The 15,496-nt window shown below is 44.7% G+C and overlaps 1 protein-coding gene across 1 annotated transcript; it reads right to left on the bottom strand.

Moving 5' to 3' along the window:
• Positions 1 to 1,924: 1,924 nt before the first annotated feature.
• On the bottom strand, positions 1,925 to 13,745 carry LOC101548016 (uncharacterized). Its single transcript, XM_055147172.1, has 5 exons — positions 13,700 to 13,745; positions 13,181 to 13,480; positions 11,630 to 11,702; positions 7,359 to 7,519; positions 1,925 to 2,055 (listed from the first exon to the last, which is right to left on the bottom strand). The coding sequence occupies exons 1-5, from the start codon at positions 13,743 to 13,745 to the stop codon at positions 1,925 to 1,927; spliced, it is 711 nt and encodes a 236-aa protein (XP_055003147.1).
• Positions 13,746 to 15,496: the final 1,751 nt, after the last annotated feature.

Below are 15,496 nucleotides of genomic sequence, written 5' to 3'. Positions count from 1 at the left end.
AGGTTGGTTAGTAAACACCAGCATCCTGGACCTTCCCAGTCTTTTGGAGTTAAAGCCCTCTGTTGCCCTGCCCACCCCAGCGCCTTTGATCCCCATGAATCTCTGCTGCCCCCTGGTGGTCATTCAGTGCAGTGGGCGGGACTGGGAAGTCCTAGCAGGAAGTCAGGGCAGATTGAGAAGACTCAGGGGCTGAGACACTATCTCCTGGGAGCAACCAGGGAGGAGGAGGAGCGAGCATCTTCTCTGTGGACCCTGGGCCTCATAGGCTCAGTTCCCAGGGAAACGGAAAATATGAATAAGGGCATTTGAATTGCATTAGCAGTCTGATGAGCTGACCAACTGCTCAGGCCCCAGGACAAGGATTATTTCTATCATGGTCAGTCTATTGAAATTGGACATTTATAACATTTGGAACTGAAGCTTTCGAATTTTCATCTACATAATAGGCACGAGGTATTCTCACATAATAGACAAATAATCGTACAGATACAACTGTAGCACTGTTGAGAATGAAACAAAATTCCTATATAAAGTTCAGTGAGATATATCGCAAATGTCTTTCATGATTGAGTTTCAGTCATACAGAGTTCCAACTCCCATCCTTTCCCCAGTGCACATTTCCCACTACCAACGTCCCCACTACCACCAATGTCCCCACTTTCCCTCTTGCACACCACTTCCACCTTGCCTCCAAAGCCTGCTCTATGCCAGGCACATTCTCTGTGTGTGACTCTGTCTCTCTCTGTCTCTGTCTCTCTTTTTCACAGTTTTCTTTTATGCACTGTGATTTGCAATACTGTTACTGAGAGAATATCATGCATATCCCTTTTTCTCCTTTCAGCTCTCAGTTTCTGTTCAGAGTGATCATTTCCAAGTATCATTGTCAAAGTGGTCCCTTCTCTATCCTAAGTTCACTCCCCTCCCTTTTTGTGGCCTGCTTCCTCCCATAAGCTATTCCTCCTGGACCTTATTTCCATGCCTTTGGGTATTATTCACACACTATGTTGTTTTTGGGTTTTATAACCCCAAATGAATGTGATCATTGTGTTTGTCCCTTTCCCATTGCATCATTAACTCAGCATGATACTCTCCATGTCAATCTATTTATAAGCAAATTTCATGACTTCTTTTATTCTAACAGCTATGTATTGTTCCATTGTAAGATGCAGCATAGTTTCTTTATAAATTTTTTAGATTTTACTTTATTTCTATAAAGTTGTTAATATTAATTGATTACATTCAATATTCCAACACCAATACCACCACCATTACACCTTCCCACCACCATATTTCAAATGATTCTACCCTGATCTCCACAGCAGAACATAATAATTTCCTTTGTATTGCCTATTATGAATAATATTCTAAAGATGTTCCAAAAAAGTTTCCTTGAGGAAAGTGTGTGAAGATTATTTTATCACCCCGGAGCCATTAAGCCATTGTAGAGATTATGAGCTGTGCAAAATTTCTAAGATGTTCAAGAGGGTGATACAGCAAGGATTAAGTTTTTAACTAGAGAGGGGCTTTGGAGTCCAGAGGCACCTAGGCCGCGTATTGCTCTTGTGAGGGTGAAACTGATGCCATGTCAAGCTGCAGCTAACTTTAAGTCTCAACTAGGCCTCAGTTTCTGTTTTCCTGAAGCAGGGCAGTTTCTGGTAGAATCCCATTTGAGATAAGGAATTGGGCAGTTGGGTCTGGCCGGTTATGTGGGGTCACTGTACCCTCTTTAGAAACTGTTACTCACCATTGTCTAATTATTGACCACTGCTGTAATAGGGACAATGCTAAAATTAGGTCAGTATATAAATTGCCTCTTAACTCTGAACCCTATATAAACTGCTTGTGATTTGGAGCCGGGGTCCTGTCAAGACTCCACTGCGTTGGATGAGACTTGGACCCTCACTCGAGCTAGCAATGGTTCGGGCTAGTAATACAGTTCCTTTGCTTTTGCATTATCGTGCGTAGACTTGGTCTCTCCACAGCTGGGGATCCGAAACTCGGGCACAACACTCTCTTCCTCTTCTGAGGTTTGTTTGTGCGTCTCTAGATCATGGTCTTTAATGAGATTAAATGGGGCTAGAAGCAGTTTGTGGTTTTGACTGCCAGCTACCAGAAGCTCAGGAAGTGGGGAAAGGTCACTCACGCCCTACAGCATAGGAGCTTGGATATTTCAGTCACAAGTCCTGTATCCCTGAGTTTTTTAGCAGATTCACTCATGGATGAGGCTCGTGGAGCCTGTGGAGATGGGTTGTGAGCATGGTGGCAATTGAGTTCTGGAGGATTTTGGCCACTGGGCCTTTTTTGAGGGTGGGTGGGTGCTGGTACTCATGAACTCCGCTGTGGATTGCCCCGAATGGGGCAACCAGGTGGGGAGGCAGACTGCATCTCTGATGAACAATAATCTCTTTATCCACTTGTATGATCTTGGACATGGGGTTGTTCCCAGATTCTGGCTATTCTAAGTAGTGCTGGAGTGCAGATCACTTTTTTTTAATTAATTAATTTATTTTTAATTAGTGAATCACCATGAGGGCACATTTACAGATTTATACACTTTTGTGCTTATGCTTCCCTCATACAAAGTTCGGGAACCCATCCCTTCACCAGTGCCCATTCTCCTCCACCAGTAAACCCAGCATCCCTCCCACTCTCCCCAATCCCATCTCCCCCCACCCCACCCTGCCACTGTGGCAGGGCATTCCCTTCTGTTCTCTCTCTCAAATTAGCTGTTGTGGTTTGCAATAAAGGTGTTGAGTGGCCACTGTGCTCAGTCTCTAGCCCTCATTCAGCCCGCAACTCCCTTCCCCCACATGGCCTTCGACTACATTATAGTTGGTGATCCCTTCTCTGAGTTGCCCTTTCCCCAGAATGTGAGGCCAGCCTCCAAGCCATGGAGTCAACCTCCTAGTACTTATTTCTACAATTCTTGGGTGTTAGTCTCCCACTCTGTTATTCTATATACCCTAGATGAGTGCAATCTTTCTATGTCTGTCTCTCTCTTTCTGACTCATTTCACTCAGCATGAAACTTTTCATGCCCATCCACTTAAATAAAAAATTCATGACCTCCTTTTTTCTAACAGCTGCATAGTATTCCATTGTATAGATGTACCAAAGTTTCCTCAACCAGTCATCCGTTCTAGGGCATTCGGGTTTTTTCCAGATTCTGGCTATTGTAAACAGTGCTGCGATGAACATACATATGCATATGCCATTTCGATTATACTTTTTTTGCCTCTGTGGGATATATTCCCAGCAGTGGTATTGCTGGGTCAAATGGGAGCTCAACCTCTAATTTTTTGAGAATCGACCATATTGTTTTCCAGAAGGGCTGAACCAGTCGGCATTCCCAACAGCAGTGTAGAAGGGTCCCTTTCTCCCCACATCCTCTCCAACAGCGGTTGCTTTTGTTCTTTTGGATGTGTGCTAGTCTCTGTGGTGTGAGGTGGTATCTCGTGGTTGTTTTGATCTGCATCTCTTCTGATGATTAGTGATGTAGAGCACTTTTTCATGTGCCTTTTGGCCATTCGTATTTCTTCCTTGGTGAAGTCTCTGTTCATTTCTTCGCCCCATTTTTTTTGATGGGGTTGGATGTTTTCTTCTTGTAGAGTTCAACCAGTGCTTTATATACCATTGATATCAACCCCTTATCTGATGGGTATTGTGTAAGTATCCTTTCCCATTCTGTGGATAGTCTTTGGATTCTGGTCACTGTATCTCTTGCGGTGCAGAAGCTTTTTAGTTTAATGTAGTCCCATTTGTTGATCTCTGTTTTTACTAGATTGCTTAGTTCTGTGTCACCTTTGAAGATACCTTTATCTTCAATATCGTGGAGGGTCTTGCCGACCTTGTCTTCAATGTACCTTATGGTTTGTGGTCTAATGTTGAGGTCTTTAATCCATTTTGATCTGACTTTTGTGCATGGTGTCAGGTCAAGGTCTAAGCCCATTTTTTTTCATGTGGTTGTCCAGTTGTTCCAGCACCATTTGAAGAGACTTTCCTTGTTCCACTTCACATCTCTTGCTCCCTTATCAAAGATTAGATGATCATACATTTGGGGTTGTGTGTAGGGATATTCCACCCTTTTCCATTGGTCTACGGCTCTGCCTTTGTTCCAGTACCATGCTGTTTTAATTGTTACTGCTTTGTAGTAAAGTTTGAGGTTGGGGAGGGTGATGCCTCCCATCGTCTTTTTTTCAAGAATTGTTTTAGCTATCCGTGGGCGTTTGTTGTTCCATATGAATTTTAGGATTGCTTGATCCATTTCTTTGAAGAATGTCATGGGTATACTTATAGGGATCGCGTTGAATCTGTATAATGCTTTGGGGAGTATTGTCATTTTGACAATATTGATTCTCCCTATCCATGAGCAAGGTATATGTTTCCATTTTCTCATGTCTTCTTTTATTTCATGGAGTAGCGTTTTATAGTTTTCTTTGTAGAGGTCTTTTACATCCTTGGTTAAGCTGATTCCGAGGTACTTGATTTTCTGGGGCACGATTGTGATTGGGATTGCTTTTTTCGTGTCCCTTTCCTCTGCCTCATTGTTTGTATATAGGAAAGCCATGGATTTTTGCGTATTGATTTTGTAGCCTGCAACTTTACTGTATAAGTCTATTGTTTCTAAGAGTTTCTTAGTAGAGGCTTTGGGCTCCTCTAGATATAGTATCATATCATCTGCAAATAGCGAGAGTTTGATTTCTTCCTTTCCTATCTGGATGCCCTTGATCTCTTTTTCTTGTCTAACAGCTATCGCAAGTACTTCCAGTACTATATTGAAGAGAAGTGGTGAGAGTGGGCATCCTTGTCTTGTGCCTGATCTTAGAGGAAAGGCCCTTAGTTTTTCTCCATTGTGAATAATGCTTGCTGTAGGCTTGTGGTAGTTGGCTTCGACTATCTTGAGGAAAGTTCCTCTAAAACCCATTTTGGTGAGAGTTTTCATCATAAACGGATGTTGAATCTTGTCGAATGCTTTCTCTGCATCTATTGATATGATCATATGGTTTTTATCTTTACTTTTGTTGATATGATGGATTATGTTGATTGTTTTCCGGATGTTAAACCATCCCTGCATCCCTGGGATGAATCCCACTTGGTCATGGTGTATGATCTTCTTGATGAGTTGTTGGATCCTATTAGAGTGCAGATCACTTTTCTGCACTCACCAATCATGCCTCAGCTTCCCCTTCTGTAAAGTGTGAAAGTGAGAATGTTTCTTGAGCTTTTGTGCAGTGATTATTTACTGAATATTATTGCAGGTGCCTTGGGTGGAGTGGGCAGCATGGTAGATAGCCTGGAGAAAATAATGATTCTCCCCCTCTGCTCTTCTCTCCTCAGCCATTCAAGGAAATGCCAAGATGGGTTAAGACAGGTAAAGGCTTCTCCTAGCAACTATGTGGTATGGATGCTCACATCCCACCAGCCGTACTATGTGACCAGCAAGCTATGTATGAAGTCCACTCATTCACGCAGCATGAGAGTTGGTCCTCGCAATCTGAATACTCAAGAAGACATAGCCTCAGACTGGAGTGAGGAACTGATCCTTGCACAAAAAGAAAAGTCTGAGTCTCAGCACAGTGTTCTAGAGGGTTATCTTTTCTGAAATAAAAAAATTTCAAGACCAGGTGAAAGAGTGAAGCAAAATAGTTTTATTTAAAGATAATTACTTAGAAGGGCCAGAGAGATAGTACAGAGTCTAAGATGCTTCCCTGGCATGCAATCAATCTGTGTTCAATCCTTGCAACCATACATAGTCCCCAAGGTACTGCCAGGATTGATCCCTGAGTACAGAGCCAGGAGTGAGGCCTGAGTCCAGCTGGGTGTAGCTCCCAAACAATGCACGTGCGCACACACACACACACACACACACACACACACACACACACACACACACACACATGAGTGAGGGGGAAAAGACTTAAAACAAGGAAGAATATGGGCTTCTCCAGTGAAAGACGAACCTAAGGAAAAGAACATACTCTAAGTTAGTTGGATGTGGTGACCCTGGAATGGTGTGTCCTGAATCCACCAGAAAGCAAAGTTTGGTGCCTCTCCAAGGTGGTCAGCTTTGAGCTCTCTCTGCAGAAAGGAATCATTGGTGGGGTTTGTCAAGATAGAGGACTTTCAGCCCTGGCAACTTTTTCCCTTCAGATTCTATCAGGTCCTTTGCTCTTGTTACATTATCTTCTGAGGTTGTTCAGTCCTCAGTTATTAAGCTCTCGTCACTTAACCCTTACCTTGCCTTGGCTATTCTCTATAGTTTTTAGCCTGCACTCACACGCCCTACGGAGGGCTCCAAATTATTTCTACTATAGCACTGAAATAGGTATCCGGTGAAAAAAAACTTGAAATGTTAGTTTGCCTGAGTTTATCTTTTAGCACACCAGACATGAATTTCTCTCTAATATTTCTAAAGTCTCTTTCTCTTTGCCCAACACCCATTCCAAGTGAACATCATGACAGCTTCATCCCACAATCCCAAATTGACCCTTCCTGACATCTGTAGAGAGCATGTCCGGGAGTTGGATGGGGAGTCAGGGGACCTGAGATTTCTCTGGGTCAGATCTATTTGGTGCTCTGATTACAAACTCGTGGGGCTGGAGGGGTGTATGACTCAGTTGGGATACGGATTTGTGTGTCACTTCCCATCTGCCATGTCACTGTGGGCTGTGCCACTTGAGTATTCCACCCATTACAATGATAGTCCGTCTCGTGCTCAGCCGGGGTGCCTCCAGTGGTCAGGGTGGCCAGTTGGAGCCAGAGAAGCAGTCAGGGATCCTTGAGGGCTGGTTGTTATCACCAGATATGACCAGCACTGGGACCTGGTCAAGCTTCTGCTGGTGCCAGTGAATAGTGTATCTCATCTCCGGGTTTCCTCCAGAGCAGGTGATCTTAACTGTCTGTCCCAAGTTCACTGATATGGAAGATCACTGGGTCGGCTTAAAGAGACCAAAGCAACTTGAGAGAAAGGAGAAGGAGACAGGGTTGAACCAGAAGGGTCTAGCCCCAGGAGTTCCCACAATGAGTCTGTGTCAGTGTGGAGCTCAGGGTTTGGGGCAGGTTTGTGGGGCTGAGCCTCTGAGGCAGAACCTGTGCAGAAAGCAAGGAGAGGGAGCAGGGGAAGGGACCAGACCATGAAGGATCCTCTCCAGGGAGCTGCTTGAGCCTTCTGCACTGTTGAGATCTACAGCATCTTCTTATATCATCTCTGGCCCTGTGGGATAAAGATGGTTTGCTCTCATGCAAATTTATTGCTCTTCTGGGTAGAGAAGAATCTTAGTTCATACAGGAGCAGAGCAAGGGCCTTAAGGGAGAATGAATCGCAATCACCTAAACTGCTTCTTTTAAGCTATTTCTCACTCAGAGTATCAACCTTCTTTTTGATGTCTGTGATCGTAATCAGCTTCCAGAGACTTTCACCCTTCATGCTGGCCTGTGTTCTGTCCAGGGAGTTCTCACTGTGTTGTTCCAAGTGTTGGTGGGGAATCTGGCTGGAGTCTGTGAAACCTACACACGTGGTACTGGAAAGGAAGCCACGAAACTAGTCACCCTCCTCCTCTCTAACTTCCTTTCTTTCTATACAGGGCTTTTTGCATCAGATCAGAGTTGGCCTGAAAGAGTGAAGGAGAGGTGAAAGAGCAGTGAGAAGGCATCCCTGAACAGGCCTGACACATGGAAATCGGCGTTTCTGATCTCACACTTCGAGACCCTTTTCTTTAATAGGTAAGTCACAGACTGTGCCCCGGCTTTATCAGTGTCCCGGATGAGCCTGACCTTCAGAGTGAGACTCTACAGCCTCAGGAAGTAAGATGGACCAAACCTTGGAAACCTGGTGCCCCCAGAGTCTGTCCCTCTGATTCCCCTCTGGGAAACACCAGCTTCTGTCCTCTAAACTCCAGGATGCAGGTCAGCAGTCCCCTTCTGGAAGAGTTCAGATGAGGAACTTCTCACCTGCAGGTAATTCCAAACCTCAAGAGGGTTCACACCAAAGGCCTCACTCTTTCAAGTGGTGTCAGCTATTTCCCTTGACCCACCCAGATCTGTTTAGAAAAGTCACATATGGCATGAAGGAAGGAGGAGACAGTTGTATTTCTGAGAATGGTGTTCCATCACTAACATGCCCTTTTGTGGTCGGACTTTGTTAGGAGAATGAAAGAGCCATATTCTTTTACAGTGTTAGATTCAAAGAAGTCCGTGATGACTTAGATGAGTTTAGACTTTATTTGTATCTGCAAACCAAGACTAAAGCTCCCTGTACTCCCAGTAAGGGTAGCTGGGACCCATGCTGTTTGGCACCAAAGCTCAGTGTGCACTTGGATCATTGTCAGTATCTCTGCTCCTTTGATGAATTCATTCAGACACATCTCAGAGTGTGGAGCAGATTTCTTCTAAACCTCATTGTCTTTGGTTATAGTTTGTTTTGTTTTATTTTTGTTTGTTTGGGGTCCAATCTTGCAATTCCTGGCTCTGGACTCAATAATTACTCCTGGTGGTCTTGGGGGACCATCTGGGATACCAGGGATTGTACACAGGTTTCTTGCTGGAAGGCAAGCATCCTACCTACTGTACTATCTCTCTAGCCCCAAGCCTCATTGTCTATGGTTGAGATTGGCTATCTTGTTATACTCAGATCTTAGAAAGCCCACTCTCATCAAATGCAAATCAGACCATTTGTGTACCTTTTTCTCTGAGGTCATAGAAGAGAAATGGTTGAGTCAGGGACTGTGATCTGAGATGCTGTATAGTATTCTATAGATCGCAGGACTGTTCCTCTATTTTTGTGTCATTCGGATGTAAACAAATCTCATAGGATCTAAAAACAAACCACAATACTTTCTCCTCTCATCTCTGTTCTCACAGGGTCTGTGATCTCCTTTGGGCTGACCCAGTCACCTCCAGTGTTGGCTGGCACAGGGAAAAGCCAGGAGCACCACTCTGGGGATAAGATGGATGCAACTTATGTACTATGTCCTGATGTACAGGTTTCGGCTCAATCTGTGAGGTGGGAGGCTGGTGCTTCATCTCACCCTCAGCTACATGGGGCTGTCTTGGAACATGGCATAGTCAAAGCAGTCACAGGCTACTTGGCAGAACACAGCAGGGTACTGAGTCTCAGGGCACTGAGAGTAGATGCAAGCACAGGGCTCATTGTCTGTGGTCTTGAAATGTCACCCACAGCCCAAATACTCCTTGAGTCTCCTTTGGCAGAAAATCACCTTGGTCCTTGCCCAATCAGCATTTGTCCAGTCAAGGAGCATTGTCTCACCCCAGTGGCATCCTGCACCCCAGGCTCTCCATTGCCTAAATTAATATGTACTGTATCTGATTGCATTAACTTACACCTCAGAGACCTGGGCCCTATGAAAACAGGATAAGAACGCTATTTGGGTATCCCAAAGAGGAATCAAAAGATCTATGCTTGGAGTATCACCTTTCACTCAACTGAGAAAAGGAATCCGGAGTTCCAACCTCTGTCGATGGTCAAAACTCGGGGACTGTTGGGGCTGGACTGAGCTATCAGGGCGAGCCCATGTATACTGTACCGTACTACGGACAGGAACATAGGGACCCATGAAAATGGGCGAGATTTCTCGTGTGTCCTGACTGGTTTGGATGAAGCTGAACATTTTCCCCCTTCAAGCTGCCTTCAGAAAAATAATTTCAGAATACTGAAAATAGCAGTTTTTCCTTCTCTCACAGAAGCCTGGCTAGTCTTTGACATGCAGATGGTGTTAGCCAGGCCTGACCTTTGATATTGTAAATTGTAGATTTCAGGTGCAGGCCCAGCTTTGTCTTTGGGATGTAAATCCAGGTGCATGTAGAAGGTTTCAGTTTCGGTTTTGTATCTTTCCCTTCTGAGTTCTGTATTCTTTTCCCGAGGCTATAGGCCTCGGGAAACAATATGTTTGTTTTATTCAGAGGCACAAATCACCTTTCAGGCTGGTGTCTGGTGGTTGATCCACGGGGAGGACAAGTGATACAAGGAAACAATATGTTTCCATTGTCTCAATGTTCTCCCTGTAACATTTTTTGATGCCTTTGGTGACGTCACTATATTGCGTCCTTTAGAGCTACCATGATCAATAAAAGGAGGTCCACGAGGCCCTCTGCCTTTGCTAAGAGCCAGAGCGAGCCTTAGTCCTCCAATCAATGCATTTCTTCCGCGTTCCTATCTCAGCGCCTCCGATTGCACGAACGTTCACGCAACAGGGGACACTGTCTCATTTGCCAAGGCGTCAAAAATCAGATGGGCCGGACATGTAATGCCATTCAGAGATGACCATTGGACTAGAGCTGTTACCAGCTGGATTCCACGGGACATCAAAAGACCGCGTGGCCGCCCATCAACGAGATGGTCAGACTTCTTTGTCAAAACCCTGAATGAATGTTTTGAGGCTCTTCCTGTTCCTGGAGCAAGCAGATATCATTGGGCTACACTAGCACACAACAGGGACAATTGGAGACGTTACTGGTGCCCACTCGAGCAAATGGAAGATCGACGGGGAGGACAAGTGATACAAGTGATACAAGTGTCTCATTCACCTTCTACAGGGCTGTGTTGGCTTGATGTTAGCCTCAGGAGATTCCACCGTGCCTGTAGTGGGTGCCCTTCCCAACAGCCTCCAGTAGGCAACCACCAGACCCCAGCCTGAAAGGTGATTTGTGCCTCTGAATAAAAGTGAACGTCCCCCCTGCCTTTCCCGGCAGGCTCAGCTTCATGGGGATACCCAGAATAGTGAGCACAGGGGCGAGTTCAGCCCACGCCCACGAGGCCATGGGGCTCCTGACCCACAGGCGACACTCTGCTGAGCTCAGAGGCAGAGACAGGTTCACTTCAGAAACTCTGACCTGGGTTGCACACTTTTGCGGTGTCCCAGGAAGCCCAGGAAAAGAAGGGTGGAGGCGATGGTGGAGGAACCCTGATCCTGTTTCCTGAGGCCAGACTGCAGGGTTTCCATCCAGGCCTCCCTCTCCCAACTGCTTGAGAGACCTCTTAGATATGCAGATCAGCCAGAGCTCAGACCAGCTGCCAGGAAGATTTGTGGTCCAGGAAGGGCTGATTCTTCACCCCAGAGCCACACACAAAAAGTTGGGAGACTCCCCACTCAGTCCAAAGTTCAATACATTCTCTGGGATAAAGTTTCAGAGGCATCTCCTCTCAGTTTGTCTATCTGTTTTCAGGATCACACACACGGGAGCTCTGGGCTTGCTCCTGGCTCAGCAATCAGGGATCACTCTTGGCTGAGTTTGGAGGAACTTATATACTGTTGGGATCGAACCCCAGTCACCCACATGCAGCAGGACTGTCTTGGGCCCTCTTCTTTCAGTCTGTGTCCACACTTCCATCCCATAGTATACTGGGATGGAGTGCTCAGAGTTAACTCTATTTTTCTGAACCCACTCAACAGACCAAGAAGGTAGGTCTTACAGGGATCAAGTACTTTTGCCAAATTTGAATTTAATTCCTTACTTTCCAATGCAAAGGGAGGAACAGAGCAATGAGGGGTTGAATCATTTTTCTATTTTTAACTTCTCGGTGGAACATTTCCTATTTAGGACCCATGATCTAGTATCCTTAAAGGGTCCAAGCCTACTCGATACAGTATATACAGAAATTTCTTTATATATACCACATTTTCATGACCCATCCATTTGTTATTGGGTATTTTGATTGTGTCCATATCCTAGTTATTGTACCAAGTACTGCAATGAAAAGTTAGGTGTTCCTAAATCTTTACAAATTAATGTTTTTGTGTTGTGGGGTTGGTGTCAAGAAGAGGAGTTGCTATGTCACATGAAGTTCTTCTCTTACCGTTTTGAAAAGACTTTATTCTTTGTCCCATTGAGGTCAGAGCAGAGGACACTCCCACCAAGAGTTAATGAAGCTTTCCTCTTAACCACATCTTTGGAAACATTGGGTATTTCCTAACTTGTTGTTCTATGCCATTTTTACTGGTGAGATGATATGTTATTATCACTTTGTTTTGTATTTCCTTAATAATAGAAAGATGAGCACTTGTCAGATGAACAATAAGAAGGAACAGGAAAGAGGATTTTGTGGAAGGTGCTGCTGTCCTTTCATTTTCTTTCTTTTTGTTTTGCAAATCACTGGCATCTTTTTATTACTTCTTCAAACCAACTGAAAAACAAGCACTCTGCAGAGCAGTTGGCAAAAGAGTTATTAGAGTCTACATCTGCTCTTATCTTTGGGGGCCAGAACAGAAATCCGTTCCTTTCTAAGAACAAATTTGGAAACTATGGGAAGTTTATGACAAATGAAAAAACAATTGTTTACTTTCAAATTATAAGGGACTAGAGAGATAGTACAGCAGTTAGAGTGCTTGCATGGCAATTGGCTGACCCAGGTTTGATTGATGGGACCCCATTATGGCCCCCAGACACTGCCACAAGTAATCCTGAGGCACAGCTCAGTATGGCCCCTATTTCCCCCACCCAAACAAAACACCTTCAAGTGTACAAAGAAAAATGAAGTTCTGTGATATCAAATTGGGTTGCAACTTCAAGTTTTTCTCAGCTGAAATGTAAAACAGCTTCACATAGGGACCAGAGAGATAGTACAGCAGGTAGGACACTTACCTTGCACATGGGCAATCTGTGTTTAATCTCACCAAATCCCACATAGAACCATGAATTCACCCAACGGTGAACCTAGAGCCATAAAGCCACATGGTGATTCAATAAAAAAAAAAAAAAGAGTATGTCCTAAGTACTTCCTGGTGTAAATAAATAGACTAAAGTAAACTAAAACAGGGGAACAGAGCTCGAGAATGGGAGACTTAAGAGAGAGGAGGACCATCCAGTATGGTAGCAAGCAATTTAACTCTTTTTTTAATTAAAACATGCTGATTTACAAAGTTGTTTCAGGCACACTATGTTTCAACACCAATCCCAGTGTGACTCCCCCATGAGGGCCACCAATGCTACCCTCATGTACAGTAGTACACAGTTGTATTATCTTCTCTGTTCTCTACCCAAAATCCACCCTGGTGACTCCTGTGCTAGCCTGACTGCAGGATTGGAAGGTGAGGGCACCATTAATCTCCCATCGGGGATCATGCCCAGAGCAGCTCCTTGCTGGGTCTACAGGGCTCCCGGCCTGAGGAGAGTGTGACACAGATGGGCAGAGGTTTGTGTCTCACTTCCCCATCTGTCCGTGTCACTGTGAGCATTGTTACTATCCCACACCATACAGTAATAGTCGGCCTCATCCTCAGTGCGCACACCCCTGATGGTCAGGGTGGCCGTGTTCCCAGACTTGGAGCCAGAGAAGCGGTCAGGGATCCCCGAGGGCCGGTTGGTACTATCAAAGATGACCAGCACAGGGGCCTGGTCTGGCTTCTGCTGGTACCAGAAAACATTTTTGGCTTCAATGTTGTTTCCCCTACAGGTCATCTTGGCCTCCCCTCCCGGGCTCACAGAGACTGAGGGCGGCTGATTCAGCTCATAGGAAGATACGAAACCTGCAAGAGAGAAGGAGAGGACAGGTAAGGATGAAACTCAGTTCTGCCGAGACCCCCATCTTTATAACCTGTAGTAATTCTGTAGGACCACACCACCACACCCCCACCCTCCATCAAGGTGATGGGCATCGTACAACAGTGCCCTGCTAAGCTCAGACTCAGGTACAAGATGGTCCCAGTGCACTGGGCATGGGGCTGCTGTGAGCCTGGACACATCACCTGTGCAGTGAGCCAGGAGGCCCAGGAGGAGCGGGGTCCAGGCCATGGTGAGGGGCTGGGATCCTGGCAGCTGAGGCTGAACTCCTCCTGGTCCCCTCTTATCCCCTCAGGGAGAGAGCTGCTGGCTATGCAAATCAGCCAGGCTCAGGGCTGCTGCCTGGGGTCTGTGGCTGCAGAAAAGGGCCCAGACCCAAGGGACACAGGGAGGGCGGGGCTGGCCCTATAGTCCCCACCTGCTGCTTAGGGTCCTTTTCTGAAAATTTGTGTTTCTCTGTAGGTTATGGGAATTTTGTCTATCAGGTGGTGTTTTGGGTATTGATAAATTATGTTTTCAGAATGAATATCTTAGTGCATGTTAGGGAGTATTGGCTTAAGTGACAAGAATTTCTCATTAAAATGCTTTTACAACCACTTCCTTAATTCTGGGGGTATTTATAAAAATAATAAAAATCATCTTGTATTTACTTGATTTAAGTAAAGGACAAAGATCCTTAGTGTTACAGATATCGAAGACTATTAAAATATTAAACAGATTAGAGAACAGACTTTCTTCTCTGGACAAATATATTTCCTATTCGGTGGCCAGAGAGAAAATACAGTGGGAAAGGCTCTTGCCTCGCACAAGGCCTCTCCAGGTTTGATCCCCATCACCACATCTGGTGTCCGGATCCTATCAGGAGCCATCTATGAGTGAAAAGAGAGGAGAAAGAAAGAAAGAAAAGAAAGAAAGAAAGAAAGAAAGAAAGAAAGAAAGAAAGAAAGAAAGAAAGAGAGAGAGAGAAAGAGAAAGAGAGAGAAAGAGAAAAAGAGAGAGAAAGAGAAAGAGAGAGAAAGAGAGAAAGAGAGAGAAAGAAAGAGAGAAAGAAAGAGTGAAAGAGAGAGAAAGAAATAAAGAGAGAAACAAAGAGAGAAAGAGAGAGAAAGAAAGAGAAAGAAAATTTCGAGAGAAAGAAAGAAAGAAAGAGAAAGGGAGAGAGAGAAAGAAAAAGAAAAAAGAGAGAAAGAAAGAAAGAAAGAAAGAAAGAAAGAAAGAAAGAAAGAAAGAAAGAAAGAAAGAAAGAAAGAAAGAAAGAAAGAAAGAAAGAAAGAAAGAAAGAAAGGAAGGAAGGAAGGAAGGAAGGAAGAGAGAAAGGAAGAAAGGAAGAAAGGAAGAGAGAAAGACAATGAAAAAGAATAGGCTCATCAGAGTCAGGTGATAGGAAATTAAATACCTTTTCCTTAGGTCTGAGATTGGTTACTAAACACCAGCACCCTGGACATTCCCAATCTTTTGGAATTAGATGTTCTGTTGCCCTGACCCACTCCAGCTCCTTTGGACCCCATGAATCTCTGCTGCCCCCTTTTGGTCATTCAGTGCAGTGGGAGGGGCTGGGAAGTTCTAGCAGGAAGTCAGGGCAGATTGAGAAAACAGGGCTCAGGGGCTGAGTCACTATCTCTTGGGAGCATCCAGGTAGGGGAAGGAGTGAGCATTTTCTCTGTGGAACCTGGGCCTCATAGGCTCAGTTGTGAGGGAAACTGAAAATATGAATAATACAATTTGAATTGGATTGGCAAATTGATGAGCTGACCAACTGCTCAGGCCCCAGGATAAGGATTATTTCTATCATGGTCAGGCTATTGAATTTGGACAGTTATTATATTTGGAACTGAAGCTTTCAAATTTGCATACACATATACTAGGGATGAAGGTATTCTCACATAGTAGATGAGTAATGGTGCAAATATAACTGTAACACTGCTGAGGATGAAACAAATTCCTTTATAAAATGCAGGGAGATATATAGTTACAAAGTCATT

This window comes from Sorex araneus, chromosome 9, assembly GCF_027595985.1.
Source record: "Sorex araneus isolate mSorAra2 chromosome 9, mSorAra2.pri, whole genome shotgun sequence".
Taxonomy (NCBI): Eukaryota; Metazoa; Chordata; class Mammalia; order Eulipotyphla; family Soricidae; genus Sorex; species Sorex araneus.
The sequence above is the reverse complement of the archived record's forward strand: the minus strand, read 5'-3'. Positions and strand labels throughout refer to the sequence as shown.

Bases quoted from the DNA above. Each gene is read 5' to 3' on its own strand.
- LOC101548016 (XM_055147172.1), bottom strand. From the start codon at position 13,745: ATGGCCTGGACCCCGCTCCTCCTGGGCCTCCTGGCTCACTGCACAG. The intron at 13,481-13,699 runs GTGATGTGTCCA...TCTCTCTTGCAG, and splicing joins CCTCCTGGCTCACTGCACAG to GTTTCGTATCTTCCTATGAG. The intron at 7,520-11,629 runs GTATATATAAAG...CTTCCTTTCCAG, and splicing joins GGATGGGTCATGAAAATGTG to TACCACGTGTGTAGGTTTCA.